We start from the raw sequence: 24,339 nt of genomic DNA, 5'->3' as shown, positions 1-24,339 counted from the left end.
AATTCAATACTAATTCACGAATTGGGAAAAATGACTAAGAGTGGTTTTTACTTTGTCTCCAATCACAGCTAAACTGTGTATTTGTGTGTGTGTGTAGCAAAATCCAGCAACTGATCATCATTGCTCTTAAAACAGATTGTTTTCAAAAGAGTCAGGAATTAATTTGGTGACCTCATTCTATGGAATTTCTGGTTTGGTAAGGATGACCTTGTGGGTGTTGTTTTACTGAGAATGGTGGAAATGTCAGGGAATGGATTCTCCACTGAGGTCAAGGATGACAGATACATTGGCTGACACTACTGTGTGGGAACAAAATGCCGTCTAGTTAGCAGCATCATCTCTCTAAGCAAAGATGGAAATCACAGTCTTTTGTGTGTCATTCCTCACCCAACAATGACCTTTGGGCTCCCAACTTAAAAGTGTAGAGAATAACTACATTTTGACAAAAATTTAAAAACAAAATTCTAGAGCTGAAAAAAAAAAAGTCTTGCCCACTGGCAAGTTCTAGAATAAAAAATTAATATTTTTCCTACATTAAAGCAAATGCATTTGACTTGCATTACATTTTGCACACAATGAAAATCCAACTAACCAATTTTAACAGATTTTCTTTGTTAATTTTTGGTGGTACTGGACATTGAACCAGGAGTACTCTGGCACTGAGCCACGCCCCAGCTCTTTTCATCTTTGAGATGGAGCCTCCCGAGTTGTTCAGGGTGGCCTTGAATTTGCAATCCTCTACCTTAGCCTCCCAGGCAGCTGGAATTATAGGCAAGCACCACAGTGCCTGGCTATGGCACAGACTTTCAAATAAAGGAATGGAAACTCTTCAAATCAAAATCTGGACCAGAATAACAGCAGGCTACCAGTAAAAGTCTGATCTTTACATGAAAATATATCTCAAACTGAATTTTCTGTTTCCTTTGACTCACTTTAAAAGCAATTCTAGGGTTAGGGATGTAGTTCAGTGGTGCACGGCCTGATTCTGGGTTCAATCCCCAGCACCACAAAGAAAAAAGGAAAAAAAAAAAAAAAACCAATCAATTCTAGTAGCTTTAATAATCTTCCAGTCTTTAAATTCTGTTGGGCAATGTTTTGTTTTGTTTTTTTTACCCTAAAATAGATTTTTAAAAAGTGACTTTGTGCGAAGCTTCAAATCTTAAATTATTTTAGTGATAGCTAAAGCAAGAGACACTAAAACACTGCCAAATCCCACTCTAAAAATAGTACCTGCGTTTTCGTCTGGCGTTTGACAAATGATGCCTACATATGCCATACCAAATACAATGATAAGCTGGCAGACTTCAAGGGCAACAAAACCATTCTGAACACCAAAAACACACTTGCTCTTAGATCTCACACCTGACGAATGCAGCAATGAAGTGTGGGTAAGATACTGAAAGTGAAGAAGGATTTCATTAGGCTTATTTTTTCCTGTAACATTTACTCTTTGGCCACAAGACCCTAAACACAATTTCACAGGACAGATCATGCACAGCTTGCAAGTCAAACTTTTTACAGCTACTGTCTAACTACTATTTTTGGACAATAGATTCACATGCAGCTAATGGTCCCAGAAAAAGGGGCTTAATAAAACACTCTTTAAGCTTCACTGATGATTCCTTGGTCCAAAATATCTAATAACCCCAAAGGGCAACCAATGAGTTCTCACTGTTATACTTGGGATCACACACTTCTTAAGCCCAGAAAGGATTTTGGTTTTATTTTTCTGCCAAATGCTTGTTACTAGCCCACAAATTCTCTCTAGTCTGTTAGGAACACCTTGATGCCATGAGCCAATATGGTAGCCACTAGTCACATGGGGCTCTACTTTAAATTGTTTAAAATTAAATAAAATTTAAAGATATGTTCTTTAGTCATATTATCCCCATTTGAATTGTCTAACAGTCATTGTGGAGAGTGGCTATTTTACTGGACAGCACCCATTATGGAACATTTCCATCATTCCAGAATGTTCCATGGAATGGCACTGATCTAGAAAACTGTAAGGGCTACACCAGTGCACAGCTGAAACTCCAAGAGGCCACTCTGTAAGCCACGCACAATATTAAACTTACTTTTTGAAAGAAAGTACCTTAAAGCCTTCTGATCAAAAAATGTGATTGGAACTCAGAACCAATTTGCCTTTGCATCAAAATTTGTGCCCCAAGTCATTATACAAAATTTTTTCAAAGACAATGCTTTTTGGTGGCATACTTAGCTCTACTAAACATATTAAAGCATTCTCTTGCTTATGTCAAGATCATTAATAAAGATGAAAATACATGCTGCTTATAGTTTTACTATTTACACAACATTCATTGTTCTTTACACATAGGGGTGGACCAATGTTCTGCAATTTTAAAAATTCAGATAATATGGTCAGATAGTTTCTTTTAAATGTCTATCCTCTTCCCTAACCCTAACCTTTTTTTGTTTTCCAGAGAGGTAGCTAACTAAAATGAAGAAACAAACTATAAACCAACACTTTTAAAGCAGTAGTTGAGATAATAAAGGGTCTCCATCTGCCCCGACTAGAAGCTCAGCCAGATAGACACGGCGATGGATCTAGAAAGAAGCAAGAGGGACAGCAATGCACAGTTCTTATTCCCCTTTGCTGCAGAATTACAAGTCTCCACACTCCTCTCTGAGCCGCCCTGGGCTCATCTACAACATGAAACCATTGTAGGCTGTTTTCAGCTCTTCCTGGGCTTTCCAGTTGTGATATTTCACTGGTATGCAACTATGAATTCTGGCCTCTGTGTCCTGGGCTTTTGTCACAAGGGGTGTATAAGTTGTTAGTGTTGTGGGTAAATTCCAGAAGAGACCAGAGTAATGGCTTGCCAGATAACATCAAAACATCATTAAGCCTGGAAAAATTCTATCTGGCAGGCTAAGACATCTCTTTGCCTTTCTCCTCCCTGTCCCCCACTTATGAGCGCGCGCACACACACACACACACACACACACACACACACTCAAAAGCACATCCTAATAAGGAGGTGTGCAACCTGCAAGCAGAATCCATTTAAACAATTTAAATAATGTTCTACCTACATCAGTAAGATTTACACACAAAAAATTCTGATTTAGGTGATTATTGTTAAGTTTTAAGGTCAAGAATCTACCAGAGAGCTGATTAATTTTGCACTGCTTAATTGCAGTTCTAGCACAGGATTGTTTGTAAGTAAAAGTTCTGTGGACATTTTTACTTTACAGCTTTGCACTAAGAAACACAGGACACTATCACCACACACATTAGTGTCTATATATAACCTACTAAACAAGTAGAACTCTATCACTTACTACACTACAGGTCAGTCATTTCATACTGTACATAAATGTATGCAGATATCGCTCAAAAAATTAATTTGAATATGACATGGCTTAAAATTACAAAGGTAAAGTCCATTTTAAATGCAGCATTTTAAACGCAACATTTCTGTCATTTTTTTTCCTCCAAGAGAAATGGAAATTAGGTCAGACATGCATTACAGCAGCCTGAGAGTTTGAGAAATTGACACTAACCCAACAGCATTTTATGTTATGTAATAGAGGATAATATTCAGCTAATATGATACCTAAATTATTAATACAAAATAAATCCTAGATTATTTGTTGTATAATGCCCAATAGCTTGTACAATAAAATGGCATTTTAACCTAATTTCTAGTTTGAGCTTTCAAATACATTTTCTAAAGGTCTTATGACAAATTTGAAAGATCTGAAAAGACCAGAGTTCCTATTTTTATATTGAATTCTCATGCCAATTAGGTATTAGCTTTGTATTCTAGTTATAAATTTTTGTTTTATTTCACATGAACTCCATCACTTTAGTATGCATACTTTGTGCTGCTTCAAGATAATAGTTAGCATATAAATAAATAAAGTTGTCTTGATCTTACAGGGCTACTTTCTAGCCTTCCTTTTTGGAACCAGTCATTGCTTTTCTGTCCCTATTTCTCCCCACTCCTACCCTTCCCATCATTTTCCGGGAGTCATTTATACCTAAAAACATATATTTGAGTGGAGTTCTTGACACATACCACCACTTGCTTCCTGAATTCCATAAAAGGAATTACAAGAGAACTATAATGTTTACATGCACACAAACCCAGAGATGAGAATTTATTATTTAATCCAGCAGTTCTTTCTTTAAGAACATTTATAAACCATTACACATTTAAGAACACTTACATTAGGAATGTGAATAGTAAGTCTTCCTTGCCATTTCTCTCAATAAAAACATATTTTGAAATACAGAAGATTTTCTTGCTTACACCAACAAGAGGAAACTGGAATTCAAAAAGGTCTAATGCTCAAGGAACAGCATCTTTCAAAAAAATAATTGTGGACTGCCTTTTGAAATGCCCATCAGTTTTGCCATTGCTAACAACAAGTGTGGCTTTTATAATACTCCAGAACTAGGAGAAAAGTCAAACTTTCGTTACTCTCCATTTGTGCCTTAAAAAATACAGGACTTAAACACAGAGCAGAGGGGTGAGTATTGGGGTGTCGCATAGGGGACGTCTCATTGGGAGGATCGAGGTGCCCACCGTTTCAGATACTTGACTTCTTCATGCCCACGAGGTCTCAATCCTGGGGTTCTTCTGAAAAGACTCAAAAACCTGAGGTAAATCAAATCACACACACATATACACACAAGTACACAATATTTACATTTTAAATTCTTATTTTGTGAGATGGCTTGAGAAAAACTGGCATTCGGGTTTCCTGCGGGATTAGGCATTTCTCCTTATTTCTTGGCTTATTGCTTCCCTGTCGGGCTTCCAGCTTAATAAACACGTAGCAAGCTCTAATCACCAGTGAAGAAAAATGAAGGTACCTGACAAAACACAACACACTGGAGACACTTGTTCAAATATTTTCTCAAAAAAAATTTTCTCAAAAAAAAAAAAAAAAACACGACTGTCCATGTCACTTATTTTGATTTGGGGTTCCATTCAAAATATATATATATAAAAAAAATCTTAGCAACTAAGTGAAGACTGGGTTCCATTAAAAAAAAAAAAAGCAAAGAAGCCTGCAGTGTATGTCTTCACTGAATTATTTTTTACATGGATTCAAGGTTTAATTCTACTTGTATACACAGCATCTTTATTTTCATCTACCGCATTTAGAGATCACATGGTATGCACATGTAGGGTTTAAGGTCTAAGGAGAGTATGTCTATCTCATAACATGATCTTGAAAACTCATAAGTCACAGCCCGTTTAGTTCATGATTATGAGGATGCATGCAATCATCTTCAAAGCCCTTGCCATCCACACTCAGAACAATTCACCTGGCATCTTGTAGAGACGTCACCTTCCTCCCTGGGCATCTGTCTTCAGGTGAATCAAGTGGCCACCCAGAGGCCAGCGCTCAGCACCAAATGGTCAGTGTCGCCCCCCCCCCCCATCATCTCGCTGGGATCCCGTCACCAACACCTACTCAACCCCTAAGTTGGCACCCACAAGAGCCTTCCCTGCACCCCGCCTCAGCCACAGGATATCACAGTGAAGCGCTTCGAAATGCAAGACATGTTGTGGAGCACGATGCCCAGGAGGAAGACCAAGACACAGGCCACCAAGATGACAGTGCACACGCCCGACCAGGTGGAGCTTTTCGCCACGCCCCGCCTGTCCGGCTCCTCGGCCACCGCCTCCTGCGGAGCCCCGCCTTGCAGCGGCTGCTGTTCCGCAGGGATGGTCACCACCGTGACGGACTTCTGCTGGCTCCCGGGGAGCAGGCGGCAGCCCATGTCTCCGGGCAGCAGGGTGCGCTCCTTGGAGATGGGCAAGGGCAGCATGTAGCACCCATTGCTAGGAAGTTTGATGAAGACCGGGGTGTGCTCGGAGGTGTGCGGAATGGCGATGACGGCCAGGACCTCGGGGTCATCGGGCAGCTGCGACACGGAGAAGCCAGGGGGCAGCTTGGTGATGCCGCGGCACCAGGGGCACCTCACGTCCTTCTGGCTCGTCCTCATCTGCTGCAGGCACACCGAGCAGCAGGTGTGTTTGCAATCCAGCAGCTTGGGCCTCCGCCGGGGGCTGTAGTAGTTGAAGCAGATCTGACATTCCAGCAGCGAATCCTGGGACAGCGTCTCCATGGCGGACCGCGAGCAGCAGGGGCAGCTCCAAGACCCAGGGCAAGGAGCCGGTACTCGGAGGCCTCCACTCTGCCTTTCCAGTGCCGCCCAGGGAGCTCACAGGCATCTAGCATTCGTGGGCGTGTTCATTTCTGAGGGAGATAAACAAGGCAAACGAATTAATTCATTCAATAAGTTGTCCATAGAGTTAGAAGATTTACACCTCAGCCCTGAGGTCTTGATCCTGGGTCAAACGCATAAAATGTCCCCACAGGTGAGACCATAGGATTCCTGTAGTGCTCAGTGGAAGGTGATGGAGTGCTCTCAGGCAGCGAGTCACAACAAATACACCCATTCCCAAAGAAATGCACCTTGGACAGGTGTAGACCACGCACGCACTCTTATTTCACAAAGGAGGAATCTGTTTTTCCATTTTGTGCATTTCAGCACAGCGTGGGTCATTCTAAATGACATTGGAGAAACTCTAGCTTCTGGTGTGTTGATAGCATTTTCTAGAAGTAAACTTCTTTGTTTAGATCCTCCAACCTTCTTTTTCTGCCTCTACTTACCCTGCTGTAAGTATTAACTGCCAGTCAGGTAACTTCACAAATCTAGGTGCTCCGCAAACCTAGCTGGCTTACCTAGGGAGGACAGTTTCTTTCACGCAGGTAATTAAAATGACGCCAAGGGCTGAAGCACAAAAATGCACTTTTTCATTTTCATCTTTTCCAGAGATGAGATCAATTGGTTTTAAGACACAAAAAGAGAACAAAACACAAAACAACAGAACTAGGGCAGCAGTGACCCTGAAGGCAGTGGGGGTCACAAAGGCACTCTAATTCCAAAGTAGCACTAATATTTTCCAATCAATTCTTCTAATGTAGGTGTTTAGGCCTGCACCAAGAAACAGGATTAAAAGCCAATGCTTTTTTTTTTTTTTCTTTTTAAAGCAGTGCTGAGGGTCAAATTTAGGGCCTTATGCATGCTAAGCCAGTGATCTACTATTTGGCTACACCCCTAACCCCTAAAAGCAATACTATCCAGCTAGTTGGGAAGTTGAGGCTGGAGAATGGCAAGTTCAAGGCCAGCCTGGACAACTTAGCAAGACCTTGTCTCACAATATAAAATAAAAAGGGATGGAATGCATGGAATGTAGCTCAGTGATAGAACACCCAGTACTGCCCAAAACAAAACAACATGGTGCTATAAAAGAGCTGGAGGAATTGGAGGAATCAGGGATTTCTGAGTGGAAAACCTGGATTATAGATAAGAGTCAGACATGTAAAATCAAAGACAGGCTATTTTCAGGTTAAGAAATCAGCATGAGCAAAGGAAAGAATGTCAGCAACTATAAAATTATTTCTCTTTTCTAGGTGTGACATTGGCTAGGGGATATTTTCTAATCTGAGAATCACTTACAGATGTTCTCTAAGAGTTTTATAGCTTTAGCTCTTCCATCTTTGACAGATGCCTTTGAAAGAAAGTTCTCAGAGAGCCTATGTATAGTCTTCCCTAGACCCAGCCAAAAAGCAGACCTTCCAGGGAAAGGTGAATGAGCTAATCAGGTATGTCTATACCTCTCCCCACAGACTGGGGACCATAGCCAGACTCAAAGGCCAGGCCAAAGATTTGGGAGTTTATAGTGGGCAATGGGAAAACACCAGAAAGATAAAGAATAGGAGAACAATCCATTCAAGGCAGAGGCTACTCTGTGTTAGAGGTTAGTAGGATGAGGTGGTGGAAAGTGAGAAGAGGCTTAGGAGGGGTCAGGCAGTGCCCTGCTGTTAAGGTCACGGGGGAAATAAGTCGAGGTACAGTCTTGACAGGATCATGGTGTCACTGAAAGAATCAGATCATGCAAGAAGGGAGCAGAATCAAGGAACACTTTTTTAAATCTTTTAAAATAGAGGAACTGAGGCAAAGAGGGACAGAGGAGGCAAGAGAAGGTGCTCAAAGCTGAATGGCTTGGTCTGGTCTGGTCTTTGCAGTCCAGCAGGGTGACCTCTAGCCATAGGTGCAAGAGGAAATCTGCACAGAGAGCTTAGGAAGGAGGATGTGTAGGATGGCTGCAGTAGGAAATGTAAATGGAAGTAGAGATCCCATGTGTGCATAGGATACCTCTAACTTTATACCCACTAAAATGCTGTTAACCTTGCTCTTATCTCTCCTTAGTGTTAAAGTCTACAGACGGGGATCTGGCCATAACATCACAGATGAGATGGGAAATGGGTATGTGGAGAAGAATTGATCACTTTGAACTAGGGAGGAAGAAACAACAAAACTGGAGGGCTTTGGTCTCTGGCACATCCTAACTCTGGCACCAACGCAAGTCACCCCACTCATCCGAACCTGCTTCCTCACTGGCCAACCAGGGATGATGGAATCATGGCTGAAGGTCAAGTGACTTCACCTACCATTTGCACAGTGGGCTGTGTGCTTTGCCCAGAGGTGATTCCTGGTCATGTAAGAGCTGCCGTTTTGAACAGCTCAGAGGAGGAAGGCAAGTGTTCCTCTTGGCTCTGCTCCAAGACCTGCCATACCATCATTCTTCCACAAAACTAATGTGTAATTTTATTCATGAATTTACCCTCAAAGTAATGTTCACTTAATTCGTGTTAAGCTCATTTAAAATTAGATTCTACCACTCAATTTCCAACTCTATCCCAGTATGTTCTAGGCCTTATGGTGCAGGCTGAACACAAAAGCAGAATGGGAAACACAGTTCCTATTTTCGATGTTCGGCCACATAAAGCCACTTTGACAGCAGCCTCTGATTTATACACTGATGTGTTCTATATTAAGCAGCCTGAATTGCATTCCAGTTTATTTTCTGGAGCATAATTAGTAGTGATGATGATTAGTTAGGTAAAGAGAAGGAAATTTATGAGGCTATGGCCTGAAGGAAATGATGAATCACTCTTTCTCCTCTTTCATCACAGCCTCGAAAGACGCAAGTCAACAACTAAAGGAGGGGAGTGGAAACAAGGCCACCGAGGCCGGGGAAGAAATCCAGAGTTCTTTGTCAAGTGTGTTAGACATAAGCCCCTCCTGGAGACTGCCTTAGGAACCCGTGCTTGGTGTCGCTTTTCCCCAAGAGCAAAATGGGATATTCAAATAAAATTCTCATTAAATTTTAAAAGGAAAGAGTACTTTGATAGAATGTTGATGTATAGGCCAAAATATTGGAACAACTGGAACAAGTTTTAAATGTCACTTCGATTTATTTTTCAAAAGACCCTAAAGGAAAGATCAAAGGGAAAAATAGTCCCAAAAAATGAGGAACAGTGGCTAAGGAAGGGCATTTCAAAAAAAAAAAAAAAAAAGTTACAGCTTACAAGGTAGAACTTATTTCCAAACATCTTCATAAAACACTATTTAGTTACACAAATATTATCAATTACACAGCCCGTGGGTGAGCTGAAGGGTGTGTGTGCTGCCATTGTTTTGGGATCGTGGATATTTGGTGCGTTGGCCACTTTACAACATCAACATGTTTTTATAAAATGAAATTTCTTTTTCTGATCTATAAAACTATATGCATCTTTATAAAGTGTGGGTGTGGTAAAGTGCTTCTGTGAATTTAGTGGGTGGTAAAATAACAAAGGTCTCCAACAATGAATTTTTATGGTACCAGTTGCTTTCAGAAGTGCAGACTTAGGAGCCTGCAGATAAAAAGGTGATGAAAGAAACAATCCAAATAGGCTTATTCTGCTTGTACTCTTAAGAATCTTCCTACATTTCTTAACCATGGGATTAATTATGAGGCCTACTCGTGGAGCATGATCTGATATCGATTCCATCTGGTGACATTGGGTGGTTCCATCAGATGGTCTATGCAAGAACCTTAAACTTAATGGTTGTGTTCAAAGTTAAGAGATTATACTCAGCACTTGCTTTTCTTTTTCTATTGAAATAGGGTGACTTGTTGATATAGGCCACTGCTTAATTCTTAAAGAAAATATAAATATTTGAAGTGACATTAAACAAAACAACTATAATTCCATTTCATCTGGAATGTCAGCTGGAAAGACCACTGAGCTACACTGGATCTCACCAAAACTCCAATAAGTGGCAAGAATGAAGATGGCTTGGTGACAGGTGTGTCACCGACTTTGGGTTCTCTGGTAGCGAGAGCAGTCCTTCTGAACATAACTGTCACGTCTGTGCATTGCAAACTTGGTGCAACTGCTGTCCTTGCTCTAATGGAGCCAGACAGTGGGTGCCTGGATGCCGACAAATCACAACCGAGAATCCCACTGGCCCAAGCTCCAGTCTTTGTACTGTTTCCTCCTGTGAGCATTCTGGATTGCTGTATTTGATGAAGCCAAAAATATGGAAAGTGAAAAGAGTCATTTAAATGTCTTGGATGTTAACAAATGAGGAAGATGCCTGGCCTTGGTAGTAGAGCAGGCAGGATGGGACAGAGAGTAAACTGTTGAACAGGAAGAAAGTAAGTGGTTGAACTGGACAGAGAGTAAGTGGTTGAACAGGAAGAAAGCAAGAGACCAGCTACAATGACAAGGTCACTTCAGGGACTCAGCACACAACCAAAGACCTGGCCCAGCCTGGTGACCATCCCTGCCTGTAGGTGCCACAGAGCCAAGGGCATTGTGCCAAAGGGCACACCATGGTGCTTGCCAAATCCGTCACTGAGAAACCTACCTACCAAGCAGCCACAGTCACCAGAGAGATGTTCCTCACTCAGCTTTAGGCATATTTCACTAAAGTTAGCAAAAGATGGATATATTTGACACAAGTTTGATGTTGCATATTGAAAATCAAAGTATATTGGAATTGAGACAGTTTTAGGAATTTTAACTATATTTCAGTATTGTAATAAGAGATGATAACCACCGGGTTTGTTTGTTGAACAACCAATATTATTAGAAACAGGAGATAAGAATAACTCTCAAATAGACAGGTTACCATAAGCAAACTGAGTCTGGACTAGATGGTCTCCCATAAAGTACCGTCTAGTAAAAATACCACATGATACACTGCCAGGTTTCCAACTGCATGACAGCACTGCTTGGCTGCTTGTTCTATGCTTCTTACACCTGATGGATGATTTACAATATTTTCTATTAATGACCTTGCAAGCATGTGTGTCTACATGAGCTGGAGATTGCACATCTAAACCATTTAAATGGGAGCCAGTTTGCATTAGAAACTTCCTCCTTTATGTCTTTGGTTTAATGAATGCATCTAGCTAGAGCTAACTCACAGAAACAGTCACAGCTTCGATTTTCAGAAACAATAAAAGCGATGTCATGTCTAATCGATGCCCTTCCTGGATCAAGCAAGATGGCCCTATCACCCAAACTTGTTACCAGATGTGGGTGGTCCCACTCTTCCTTCCAAAGATACTCAGTGGCACTGGGCTCATGCAGGAGGCCAAGGTCACTCTGGCAGCCACCAGTCACACTGCTTTACCTTCACTTGCTCTGTCATCCAGCCATGGCCAAGAAAAAGTTGCTGATGGTCATGAAGTAAGGAAGAGCTATAAAAGACTGTCAAAGGATCCGAGGTTCTCCGGAGAGAGGGAATGATAAAAGATGCCTCAGACAGAGCAAATGAAAAATAGCCAGCACCCTGACTGCTAGAATCCTGAGCAGAGTTGGAGTGACAGACAAATCAGGCACACCAGAAAGCCAAAAAGATGGAATACAAAAACCACAAGTCTTACCGATAGTCGATGGTGGATGGTCGATGATCGGACACCTACTCAGGTAAAACACGTAGAGGTAGGGACACAAATATTTACTGGGAACCCACCATGTGCCAAGCATTAGTCAAGACACTGGGGATGCTGTGGCAAACCAGAGTCCCTGCCCTCAATCAGCCTGGACATACATCCTGGAGGGAAGAATTCTATCAAAAGATCCACAGGAAAGAGGGAAGGGTAGGCAAAGCCATGACCAGAGACTCTCCTTCAACTGATCATGTGCATACAATGGTCACATAAAGGGATTGGCCAGAACCACTAAGCAAAGAACTACCACTGCCTGTCAGAGCCAGAAAGGACCCTGGACCCCAAGGAGCCACAGCCACAGAGCCACTGGAGAGCCAAGTTGGAGGGAAGGACATTGGCATTTCCTCTATTTGGTTAGCATCACTGCTGACGTGATCAGCATCACTCCGGGTTGAAAGACTGCTCCAAGCCCACGGACCCAAGGATGCAGGAGTTTGGGGTACACGTCAAGGCAAGGCGTGAGGACAGCCCAAGTCCCAGGATGCACGTTAAGCCATCGATGGAGGCTAAGTCCATGACAAGGGCTGCAAGACCTCCTGGGGCAAGCCTCTCTCTGCTGCCCACCTTGGTGGCCCCTACTCTTCATGAGAGGATATGGGACCTCCAAAGGCCACAAACCTCCTGTATGTAAATTTATACTTTATGTATAAAGTAAACCACCCATGTGCATTCCCAACTCCTGGGGTTTTTTTTCCAACTATAAATTCCAGAAAAAATGGAAACCTTGTCATTTTTTTTTTTAACAATTTCCTCATTGTATTGAGGGAACAATGGATATGCTAGCATGCTGTGCTCTAAGTTCCAATGTTCAGAAGGTTAGGTGTGTGAAAGGTGTTTTCATCTTATGGTGGATTTATTGGAACACAGTCCACTGTAAGCCAAGGAGCCTGCATACTCAACTGTGCCAAAATGAGAAAGCAAGTCACAGGTGATGTCCAGGGACCAGAAGGGCTGGCTGTGTTCTGCAGAGTCGCTCAGAACTCAGAGCTGGGGTGAAGATTAAGCTGAAGGCACTTGAGAGTCAATAGATGTGGAAAGAAGCCTTGTTGGAGTTTCCCTTGTCTGACTAACAGCTGAAACTTCTGAGAAATCAGGCTGCCATAAATTCCCACTGCAGGGCAAGTCTACCCCCAGGAGATAGATCAAGGGTAAACATGCTATAAATCCCTCTGGGGGAGTTTCATGCCCAGGAAGAAGACAGCACAGCCACACATTATCACACACACGCTTATCTCTCATTTGTGCACCTAGAAACCCATCTGTCTTTCCTAAATATATCTAATTGTCCTCCCCTACAAGCCTTTTCTCTCTCTTTCCTTTTCCCTACTAAACTAGATATTTAATTCCCCTGTCCCAGACAATCCTTTGAGTTTCTCATGACTGAGCACATGTTGTATGCCTAAATAAACATTTTCTTGTACAATATGTTTTTTTAATCATTTGAATTCACAAGCCCCAGACACTAAACCTAAGACTGTATAAGAACTTTTTTTCTTTCCTCCCTGCAATTCCAATAGAACTATGTTTACAAAAACAGATCCTATATCTAACATCATTTCCCACTCATCCTTCCCCTGTTCCTTAGATTCAGTATATTACTCTGGACATATCTACCCCCAAATCAATTCATTCTAACAATAGTTACCTGAGTTTCATGACAAACTACAAAACCCAGAGAATTCTCATAATTATTTTGCATTCTATTTTGGGGATAACAAAACTTTACAAATGCAACATTTTTTTAAGAGACCATTTCCAGAAAATAGGAAAGACAGCTGAGCAAAGAACATTAACATTGACCATCATTCTCCTGTCCCACTGTATTGAGTCTTCCAGAAACAGTACCAATAGGATATGTGGACAGATCTATGAGAGGGAAGTTATTAGGGAATTGGTTCTTGACATTCTGGTGGCTGAGAAGTCCCACGACAGGCCACCTGCAGGCTAGAGGCCCTGGGATGCTGGTAGCATGGCTCAATGTAAGTCCTAGGGCCTGAGAACCCAGGTTGTTGGTGATGTAAGTCCTACGGTCCAAAGGCAGGGGAGCCTGGACTTCTGATGAGTCAGGCTGGAGAAGAGTGTGTTCCAGAGCCGGAGAGTGGGAGGGGGTGGGAACAATTCACCTGCCTGCGTTCTATCTGGGCTCCTGGCCGAAAGGATGATGCCCGCTTCACTGAGGGCAGGCTGCCCCACTACTCCACAGACTCCTGCTATCCTCCTTTGGAAATGCCCTGAGACACACCTAAAATAACGCTTACCAAATGTCTACATATTCCTTAACCCAGTCAAGTTGACACCTAAAATCAACCACCACACCCACCAACAGCAAAAACTAATACCATTAGTGAGAAAACAGACACAATTGCAAACTTCATATTTAGAAATGCAAATTTATTACTTGAACAAAATGGGGAATAATAGAAAAGTCATTATGATAGCTTCAGATTAAAAGGCAACTCCCCATGTGATGGAATTTCACAAAGACATGACAAATTCCTCCACAGGCGGACACAATTCCTGGTCCCTTTGCAGTTTTGGTACTCTGCAGCCATCATGTAGCTGAACAAATCTAGATTTGTCCAGGTTCATCTCAGCTCTACACAGCAGTATCTTATGTGGGTCCACCTTTACCATCTTCCCTAATAACTTACCTCTCATGTATCTGTGTCTGCATCTCTGGAGAACTCCATGACATGGACTGTCCCTGAAAGCTCGTGTGTTAAAGGCTTCATTGCCAATAGAGCCATGTTCAGAGGTGGGGACTTGGGGAAGCAATTGGATTATGAGGACTGACCTCATGGGGGGTTAATCCACTGAGGAATTCACAGCTAAATGGATTATTGGGAAGTGATGGAAACTATAGGAGGTGGAACAGGTTGGAGGAAGCAGGACCTTGGGGGCATGCTCTTGGGGACTATATCTTGTCCCCGGTCCTTTCCTGCTCTTTCTTGTAATTTCCCTGCCCTCATGAAGGAAGTAGCGTTGCTGTGTCCCACCCCCTCCACCATGGTGTTCTGCCCCACCACAGGCCCACAGCAAATGGGTCAAGTGACTATAGACTGAAACCACGAGCAAAGTCAATCTCTCCTCCTCTTAAGTTGAATTTCTCAGATATTTTGTCATAACAACAAAAAGCTGACGACCACAGAATAACCCAATGGGACAATGTGTAAACTCCCCAACACACTGAGCACTCCTTCAAAGTGCTAAAGAACATGTCTGATTTATGACAAGTACAGCTCCACTCATTTGAGGTACCCTAAGGTAGAAGGAGATGCAGGGAGGGAAAGTCTCAGTTCAATTAAAAAACAGCCAGGTGCAGTGCCCATGCCTGTGATCCCACTGACTCAGAGGCTGCAGAAGGATGGTTACAAGTTGGAGCCCACTGTGGGCAATTTAGTGAGACCCTGTCTCAAGATAAAATTTAAAAAAATAATAATAATAGGCTATGGATGTAGCTCAATGGCAGAGCACTTACCTAGTATACGCAAGGCCCTGGACTCAATCCCCATTACTTCAAAAATAAAACAAAACAAAACACTCCTCCCCCACACAAAAAGCAAAACCCATCCACTTAATTGTTGAGACTCATTTACTTTCACCCATTAATTGTGTGTGTGTGTGTGTGTGTGTGTGTGTGTGTGTGTGTGTGTTCCTTCATGTTAACCAAAGAACATTCTATATTAAACAGTCTAAAAGAATGACAAATTAAACACCTGGTAGGTTTTACAGATATCTCTCTAAATAAGCCTATTCAAAAGCCATTCTTAAGATTATTTTCTTTGAGTGGAGAGTGTTTATTGCTGCAATCTCCTTACCTACCCTCAATATCGGTGATTCATCGCACGAGTTAAGACTCACACTGAAGTTGCAAAGAATTCCTAAAGGCATCAGTACTAAAATTAAGCACCTTGGGGAGTCAGCTGTCAGTTCGCTCATTACTTCTGCTTTTTCTTACTTCCAGCTGCAATAACTCAATGAGGGTTGATTTTCCATTTAGGCAAAGTAAGAAGGGAAGAAAAAAGTACAAACCTCAAAACTAGACATTGAACAGTGGTGCAAACAAATGCCATCCACCATTAATTCATCTTTCCCGACAATAAATCCAAAAGATTTTCTTTTTGCTTTCATAAATGAAATTTAAGTCAACCCTTACAAAGTTTATCAACAATAAAAAATACATATTTTATGTATAGAGTTCAACGAGTTTTGACAAATACTCACCTGGAGAACCCTACACCAGTCAAGATTTTCCACCATCCCAAAACGTTCCCTGGCTAGTCCACCCATCCTTCCTGCCCTGCCCCCTGCCCCTCATGGCCACTTGTCTGTTCCACCTTTGCATTTTTTATATTTAAAACCAACCCATGGGATTGGCTTCGGGGGAAATGGTAATATTCTTGTGTACTTCTTAGGTGTCCTAGCACCACGTTTTTGGAAACAGTCAAGTTCACATTCATGTTTCCCAGAGAAAACCTAGAGTAACAAATAACTTATAGCTTACACTACAATATGATTAATAAATTCATCCAAATAGGTATATCCTTCTAGGTCTAGGGGATATAAAGAGGAAAAGACGGGGCCCTGCCTTGCTAAGTCCAGTTGGGAATACGGGCAACCAGGCCAGACACAGGGACCACCACAGCACAGAGTGACTGGGCTTCGGGCAGGAGCGGCAGGTGAACGAGGTGTGATTGGGGAGACCAAGAAAGGCTTTCCATGGAACGAGCTGCTGGTTAGCTCCAAAGAGACTCCACAGAGGAAACGGCAGAGCCCAAGGTGAGGCAGTGCAGAGCCTGTGACCTCCCGTAAGTGACTCGCATGGCTCTTTAAAAGGGTGGCTAAGACTGCCCTGTGTCAACACGGGGAAGCCCAGGGACAGCAGGTGAGGGGGATGAGGAGGCTGGTCTGCACAGCAGGACGGGGCAGCCGGAACCAGTCAGCGCAGCACAGCCTCTGCAGAAGCAGACACAGGAAGAGACGGGGTCAAGGTCGACCCTGGCCATACTGTTAAAAGCAGGACTGGACAACAGGGCCCGCCCCAAGGCCAAAAGGGCACTTGTCCTTCCCAATCTGGTCCCAAGGATACAGCAGCCTTCCCTGCAGGCTGGGATGGGGAGGTCACTAGATGCCATCAGGAGCAGAGACCAAAACAAGGCCCAAGGGAGGGCAGAGAGATTGAGAGACAGGAGAACAGGCAGAGGACAAGACCGAGCAGCAGGGATGCCACCCACAGCATTGCCCTTACCCTCCTCTTTCCCACCCCATGAAGGGAGGCTGAGAAAGGGAGAGGCTGCGGAGAGGGGGCCAGAGGCCTAAGTTCTCATCCAGGGAGAGAAGTGGGAATCTCAGGAATGGGGGAGAACAGATAGCCCCCTACCCCAACCTCCTACTTCAGAGTTTGGATTTCATCCCATGAGCAATAGGGCTTATGAAGACTTCAGAGGGGAGATGATCATCATCATCACCATCATCATCATCATCACCATCATCATCATCACCATCATCATCATCACCATCATCATCATCATCACCATCATCATCATTTTAACCAGTTTGAAGTGTACAATCCAGTGGCATTAAGCAAACTCAATGTGTTATCCTCATCACTATTTCCAGAATTTTTTTCAACCCAAACAAATGACAACCCTGTAGTCATTCAACATTAACTCCCCCTTTTCACTGCCCCCACCCTTGCTAATCTTTGTCTTTGTTCCTATGAACTGAGAATTCTAGATACCTCATAAAAGTAAAATTATATGCTATTTGTCCTTTAATTTCTATCAAATACTTGTGTGACTTATGTCACGAAGCATGTCCTTAGGGTCTGCTCCTGTTGGAACATAGATTGAAATTTCCCTCCTTTTTGACAACTCAGTAATATTTAATTGTACGTTACTTTTCTAAAGCTCCTCTGGCAGAAGGGAGAAGGAAGGGGAGAGCTGGGTAAGGCTGGAATAAAGGAACGGAGAGGGAGGAAGGGGGAAGAACAATCAAGAGGGCTTGGAAACTGGGTAGAAATAGAGAAGAGTGAAGGTGGAATGGGGAAGGATTCTTTGCTTGGCCAAACCTTAGGCAGGCTTTTGAATTTTCTCCTCAGTCCATCTGTGTAGTTCCTTGTAATATCCACTTTTAATAAAGAACTCGGCTAAGTCAGTGTAGCAAGAATCCCCCACCCGCTTTTAGTGCCGTCTTAGCAATATTCCATATTCCAATTTATGAGCACAGAGAACTTTTTCCATTTACTTGGGTCTTTTAAAATTTCATTCACTATTTTGTGGTTTTCAGTGTATAAATCTTGTACAAGTAAGTTATTCTCTTTTATGCTACAGTGAATGAAATGCTTTACTGATTTCATTTTATTTAGTCTAAGTATATAAAAATACAACTGATATTGGTACATTAATCTTGAACTTTACAACTTTGTTTTTCTATTATTCAGAAGGAGTGTAAAGATAATCTCTTTTTTAATTTTTAAATTTTTTTTTTTAGTTTTTATAGTTGGACACAATGCTTTTTTTAATTTTTACGTGGTGCTGAGGATTGAACCCAGCGCCTCACACATGCAAGGTGAGTGCTCTATCACTGAGCCACAACCCCAGCCCCTTCATTTTTAATTGACATAAAATTTGTCTATACTTATTGTGTTTTCTTAAAAAGGAATACCCCACCTTTGATATGATATTTGACCGTCCTCAATATCTGAGGAGGTTCCTCATCCTCTATCACCCTTGAGGTGAGGTCTGATCACCCTGGCCTGACTTTAGCAAGAATCTAGTTAGGTGAGTTTAGCCAGTATCCTCCTTACCCTGGATGTTCCCTCTCGTGAACTGAATGACCCCCACCTGCTCCTTGGCTGTCAATCCCCACATGCCCATTAAGCCCAATCTCTCTCTCCAACTGCAAGACTCAATTGCCAGGTCCCGAATAAAGGCTTTCTGCTCTACTGTAACAAATATCAGTGAATAAAGTTTCTTTAATAAAATCTCAGATTTTCTCATTGAGACAAGTAGCTGTGTGTGTGTGTGTGTGTGTGTGTGTGAGAGAGAGAGAGAGAGAGAGAGAGAGAGAGAGAGAGAGAGAGAGAGAGAGAATGCATGCACATTCACGCTCACACACATGCACACTGTACTGGGGGCTGAACCTAGGGGCATTCTTCCACAGCCTCAGACACCCTTTCTTTTTTTTTTTTTTAATCTGAGAATTATTTTTTATTATTAGTTATTCAAAACATTACAAAGCTCTTGACATATCATATCAGATACCCTTTCTTATAAGTTGCTCTAGCTGGCCTTGAACTTAAACTTGAGATCCTCCAGTCTCGGTCTCCTGAGTAGCTGGGATTACAGGTGTGTGCCATCTCACCTGGTGAAGGAAGGTTTTTGAGAGGCAGAGCTCTGGGGGAAAAGAATGCAGAAAGGGATGATGGAGATGGCCAATATGCTCCAAATCTTGAAATTTTCTTTTTGGGGGCTCGGGGAGTATCGGGGATTGAACTCAGGGGCACTTGACCACTGAGCCACATCTCTAGTCCTATTCTGTATTTTATTTAGACAGGTCTCACTAAGTGGCTTAATACCTTGCTTTTGGTGAAGCTGGCTTTGAACTCATGATCCTCCTGCCTCAGCCTCCCAAGACATTGGGATTCTAGACATGTGCCTCTACACCTGGTCAAATCTTGAAATTTTCTAAATACCAAAGTCTTAAGTTCTCTGTGAGATTAAGACAGCTATTGGAAACTAGTATCACTGCATCATTTATAGGGAGTTAAAAAAATGAATATTTTCACAATTTCTAGAAAAAGTGATGGCAGAGAAAGGGACTATGAATCACGCATGTAGGAAAATATAAATCAACTCAGGCACAATGCTCACCATGTGCTATTACTACTGACACTTGAATAAAACAGACAACACTGTAGAAAATGCAATTTCTCTGATAGAAAGCAGTGATTCATTTTATTCAAAAATTTTACATGTAAACAACCTCTATTTAAAAATGTCCTACTAAACCATAAAGCTTAAGAGCTCATCATCAAATAAATAATTTATTTCCAAAACACTTTAATTATGTAAACTTTTTAGAGTATAAATATTCTCAATGTGGTGTGTATGTGGGGGGTTATAGGGTATATGTCATGCTCTATAAACATGTATACAAGCCATGTAAAATCCAATTAAGAGACAATTCCTAAGCCTTAAATTGGTTTTATTATAGAATCACTGTAACTCTTCCTCATTCAACTGTATTCAATGTTAGGGGGAGTATAGTATTCACATCTTATTTTTTTCAGTATTGGGTCAAGAACATGCTACGCAATCTATACCCCTGAGCTACATACATCCCCAGTCCTTTTTTAAATCTTTCCAAGTTTGAACAGGGTCTCACAAAGTTTCCCAGGCTACCCTTGGACCTGCAATTCTCCTGCCTCAGCCTCTTAAATAGCTGGGATTACAGGTGTATGCCACCACACCCGTTAACTGAACTTATTTGGTAAAGACTGCTCTCCAATTCAGTAACAGAGTTATTTCCCAAATTGCCATGCACATTCTTTCAAATTAATCCTATTTAGTATACCAAAAACTTACTGTAGCACTTCAACTTTCATTTTATGAAAAAAAAAATTCCATAATTTACCTTTCTCAGAATAGCTGCAAAATGTATCTTACAGTTAATATATATTTTTTAAATTACCCAGATTCTGCCTTTGGGTTGATAAGACAGCCTGACTTAATCATCATGTATCTTCTGAATAGAAAATGATTAAAATAGAGTTTTCGTAGGCTAGCAAATAAAACTGATGGAACTTTAGAAGCCACTCTATTTAGAACCCACCTCTACTAGACCTTGCCAGGCGAAAAGCAATCAATCACCAAGTTGTGATTGGTGATGATACATTTTGCCACTCAGCACATCATGACCTCCCGTCCCCAAGGAGGCACTGCCGTAAGCCTTGCCAGTGTGTGGTCATCTTGTGAGAGCCCAGGAAAGCATGGCAAGCCCACGTCTGCCTGATTCAGACACTTGACAGCGCAGGGGACACGGGGAGCACCCATGAAGCCACTGTGCTTTAGGCCTCCTGTGGTTCCTGATTCTTTGGCTTCTACTAAAACTCACTGACTTTTACCAACAAAGAATTCTCTCCTTACATTACACACCTTCTGACAGCTTTCATGGAAATGTTGCAATAACAGGAGTAAGACAACAAATACAGATTTAAGTAGGAACCGATTTCTCCTAAACCATTAGCTTACGTAGGTCACAAGAATCAGCTTAAATTGGTTTATTGAGACAGCGAGTGTATTTCAAAAATAATCTCCAATGCTCTCAAGTTATGGAATAACTTGAAACAAGGTCAAATTTAACCTACATGAGGAGGTGGGAGGAGACAGCACAGCCACAAAGACATTCAAATCCAAGGGGATTCAGTGTCCCACTGCCAGGCTACAAACCCAATTCCAGCATCACCAAGAACTTCGTCCTTCCAATGGTCATTCTAAATGTCACATCTCCTGTTTCTTGGTCTGAAGGAATATCCATGAGACCACAGGAACACGGACACACACACACACACACACACACACACACACACACACACACACACACACACCACGGTTTCCTGAGGAAGTAGTTCTAGAGCTAACATAACTGACCCTGAGGGCTGTCCGCCTTGTCTGTCTGTCTCTCTTTTGCTGATGGGAAACATTTCCAGAGCTCAGGGCCAAAGAGACTACGCATTTCCAAAATGTCATCTATCCCTGAAGCTGGATTATAATAAGCAGATAAAGAGACAAAAACACTGTGACCACAATATGGGGTACATGGACATGCAGAGGAAGGGAAGGAATTAGCTCTCAGTACACCTGTCATGCAATTATGGCTTTAGACCAACATAAATGTTTTACATAACAGAAAATAATAAGTCGAAAGGATGAAGAAAATAAAACTCTAAAATGAAATACAAGTAGAAACAAGTCACTGACCTCAATTTGACTAAGAACCACATTCAAGTAATTCTTAACCTAAGAACTCTGCACACCCTTCAGGGGATACATTTTTCTTAAATAACAATAAAAACTGCAAAGCAACTTGAATTTTGCTTTCTTTGTTGTTGGTATTGGTGCCAATGCTACTACAGTACTTCTAAATTAATTTTATATATATTATATGCTAAAACAAGCAGTTTTATATTGATGTTGTCAGGGAACAAGGTTTTCTCACTGTGGCAGGAGGAAATAAAAAATATTAAAATGAGGGAAAGTGAGATAGAACACAGTTGTATTGAATTTAAATTGGAACCACTGTATCACACGCATCCAGGGTGAATTTCTTGATGTGATAGTAGTGTTGTGTTTATGCAGAGGAATGTCCCTGTTCTCAGGACACAGGCTAAAGGTACTCTAAGGTGAAGGGTCATGACATCTGCAAACAGACAAATATGTGAAAACTGTGTCTGTCTTTCTACTTTATTCTAGAGATTTGAAGTTTTTCAAAGCTGAACAAATGTACTACAGACTCATCTGCATCTCCACATAACATGTCTTCATACAGATCTCCATTCCACCTGCTCAGTTATTCCCTATTTCCAAGATTCTAGGTGGGAGAAAGCCTCCATTCAGGATTAGCAAGCTTCGCCAGCTTCCAGAAAATCCCACAGCCCTTTCGGCAATGTGTGAGGACCCACAAACACGAAGGTCCCTGACTCAGCGCTTCGTGATTCATTTTCTATTTTGCACAAGCAGGGTGCTTAGCAGGGGTCCTGGTCTATGACATCCAAATGCACTCTGCCCTCCAGACTTTGAGGGATAGGCACACAAGGTCCTTGGGGACCTGGCTCTGAGAGTTACCAACTCCCACGCCTGTCCCTGACTCCAGTGTCCCCTCTGGGGCTGGCTGCTTACCTTTGTTCCCTTTCCTTGAAGAAACACATACTCCGTTTGTCCCAAAGGCTTCCCTCCCACTCTGCACAGTTAGAGACCCCGCACCTGCTCACACACACCATTTCCTCAGCCCTTCGTTGGCCCCTATTAAAATGATTCCAAGCTGTGTCCTAATGACTGGTTCATTCATGTGTCTCTCATGCCCAGACTATTTCCTCTGGAGCAGGAAACACATGTTTTCTACCTTTGTGAGCCGCAGTATCTAAGCACGTGCTAGGCATGCATGTCCTTAGTGAATTAAGTTGATTGGAAACATAAATGATCCTATAATTCAACTTCAGGCTTCTCTTGTGGATTTTCATTTGCATTGGCATGTTCAAGGGACCCCAACAGCAACAGCTAAAGACTTTAAGGATCAGTCTCATAACTGAAGACCAAACCAAACCATAACCAAAGAGAAGTAATTCATTTTCACATTTTGGACCTATACTTGGGGTCAGCCAGATTTTGCACGGGCATTAGCTGAAACCAATCTCAGAAAATTGAGATGAAATGAAATAGACCTCAGTAGAGTTTAACGCAGCCTCCCTCTAGAATGCTTATATGGTGTGAAAATCCTTCCAAAGCCCCTGCCCTCCCCTGCCCAACATATCCACAGATAGCCATAGAGTGTCCCCAGATGAAACTAAAATTCATGACTAGGAAGAGACAAAAGAGCTGCCATTTACCACAATGGCACTGGAGAATCCCCAAAGGGCAGCTCACAGGACACACATTTGCAGTACAAAGCCCACTCAAGACCCAGTATTTGCCTCCACATTCTGACCTATCAAGTCTTAGCCCAGCAACTTGAACTTCTTGACTCCCACTCACTCCCTCCTTTGGTGGACTGAGGCTCCTTCACCCTGAAGTGACCACTTCCTCTCTGTCCTCTCATCCTGGTCTACTGGAAACTGCATCTCTGCTAAGGATATCAGGGACTGACAATTACTCACATCTTCCTCACACTCCTGCAATCCCAGATGAACTCTGCCATCATCTTCTACTTCAAGAAGCATAATGACTACCCATCCATATCACTTTGTTGCAAAATAAACAACGCAGCCCTACCTTTGCCAGAACCATTTGTTAGTAAGCTGCAGACCCAAGGTCTCATTCACCCTTGTAAGCTCTAAGTATTTCTACATAACTGCAGTCCAATCATTAAGATCAGGAAATCAACCTTGGCATACTACCACAGTCCCCATCCAAATTTCAACAGTGGTCCTTCCAATCATGCATGAGTTAATAATAGTCCGTGGTGCATTTACCTGTCACATTTTATATAGCATCTTCAAATCCTTGACTCTCATAAACTTGACAGTTCAAAATGACCAGTTATTTCACAGAGCATCTCTCAATTTGAGTTCGTCCATGAACAGATTTGAGTTACATTTTGTTTGGTGGGGATTATAGAAGTGATGCTGTAGTCACCCCCCACTGCCCACTCCAGCAAATGGCTACATTAAATATGACACAAGCGTCTCCCCGATTTCTCCCCTTCTTTGTATTCATTGAGTATTTTGTGGAGTAACACGCTAAGTTGTATAAACATAAATATCCTATTGCTCAAACTT

At 42.1% G+C, this 24,339-nt stretch overlaps 1 protein-coding gene across 4 annotated transcripts in view; it reads right to left on the bottom strand.

Moving 5' to 3' along the window:
- The window catches only part of Rnf152 (ring finger protein 152), a 71,992-nt gene that overhangs the window by 1,997 nt on the left and 45,656 nt on the right, over window positions 1-24,339 (bottom strand). For all 4 annotated transcript variants that reach the window (XM_078029930.1, XM_078029929.1, XM_078029932.1 and 1 more), the window contains one exon: window positions 1-6,243. This exon is cut by the window's left edge and continues 1,997 nt beyond it. In XM_078029930.1, coding sequence (XP_077886056.1) covers window positions 5,501-6,112 — 612 coding nt within the window. In that variant the 5' untranslated portion in view covers window positions 6,113-6,243 and the 3' untranslated portion in view covers window positions 1-5,500. The remainder of the gene's footprint in view (window positions 6,244-24,339) is intronic.

Source organism: Ictidomys tridecemlineatus, chromosome 13, assembly GCF_052094955.1.
Source record: "Ictidomys tridecemlineatus isolate mIctTri1 chromosome 13, mIctTri1.hap1, whole genome shotgun sequence".
NCBI lineage: Eukaryota > Metazoa > Chordata > Mammalia > Rodentia > Sciuridae > Ictidomys > Ictidomys tridecemlineatus.
Note: the sequence above shows the minus strand (reverse complement) of the source record. Positions and strands in the feature narration are given on the sequence as shown.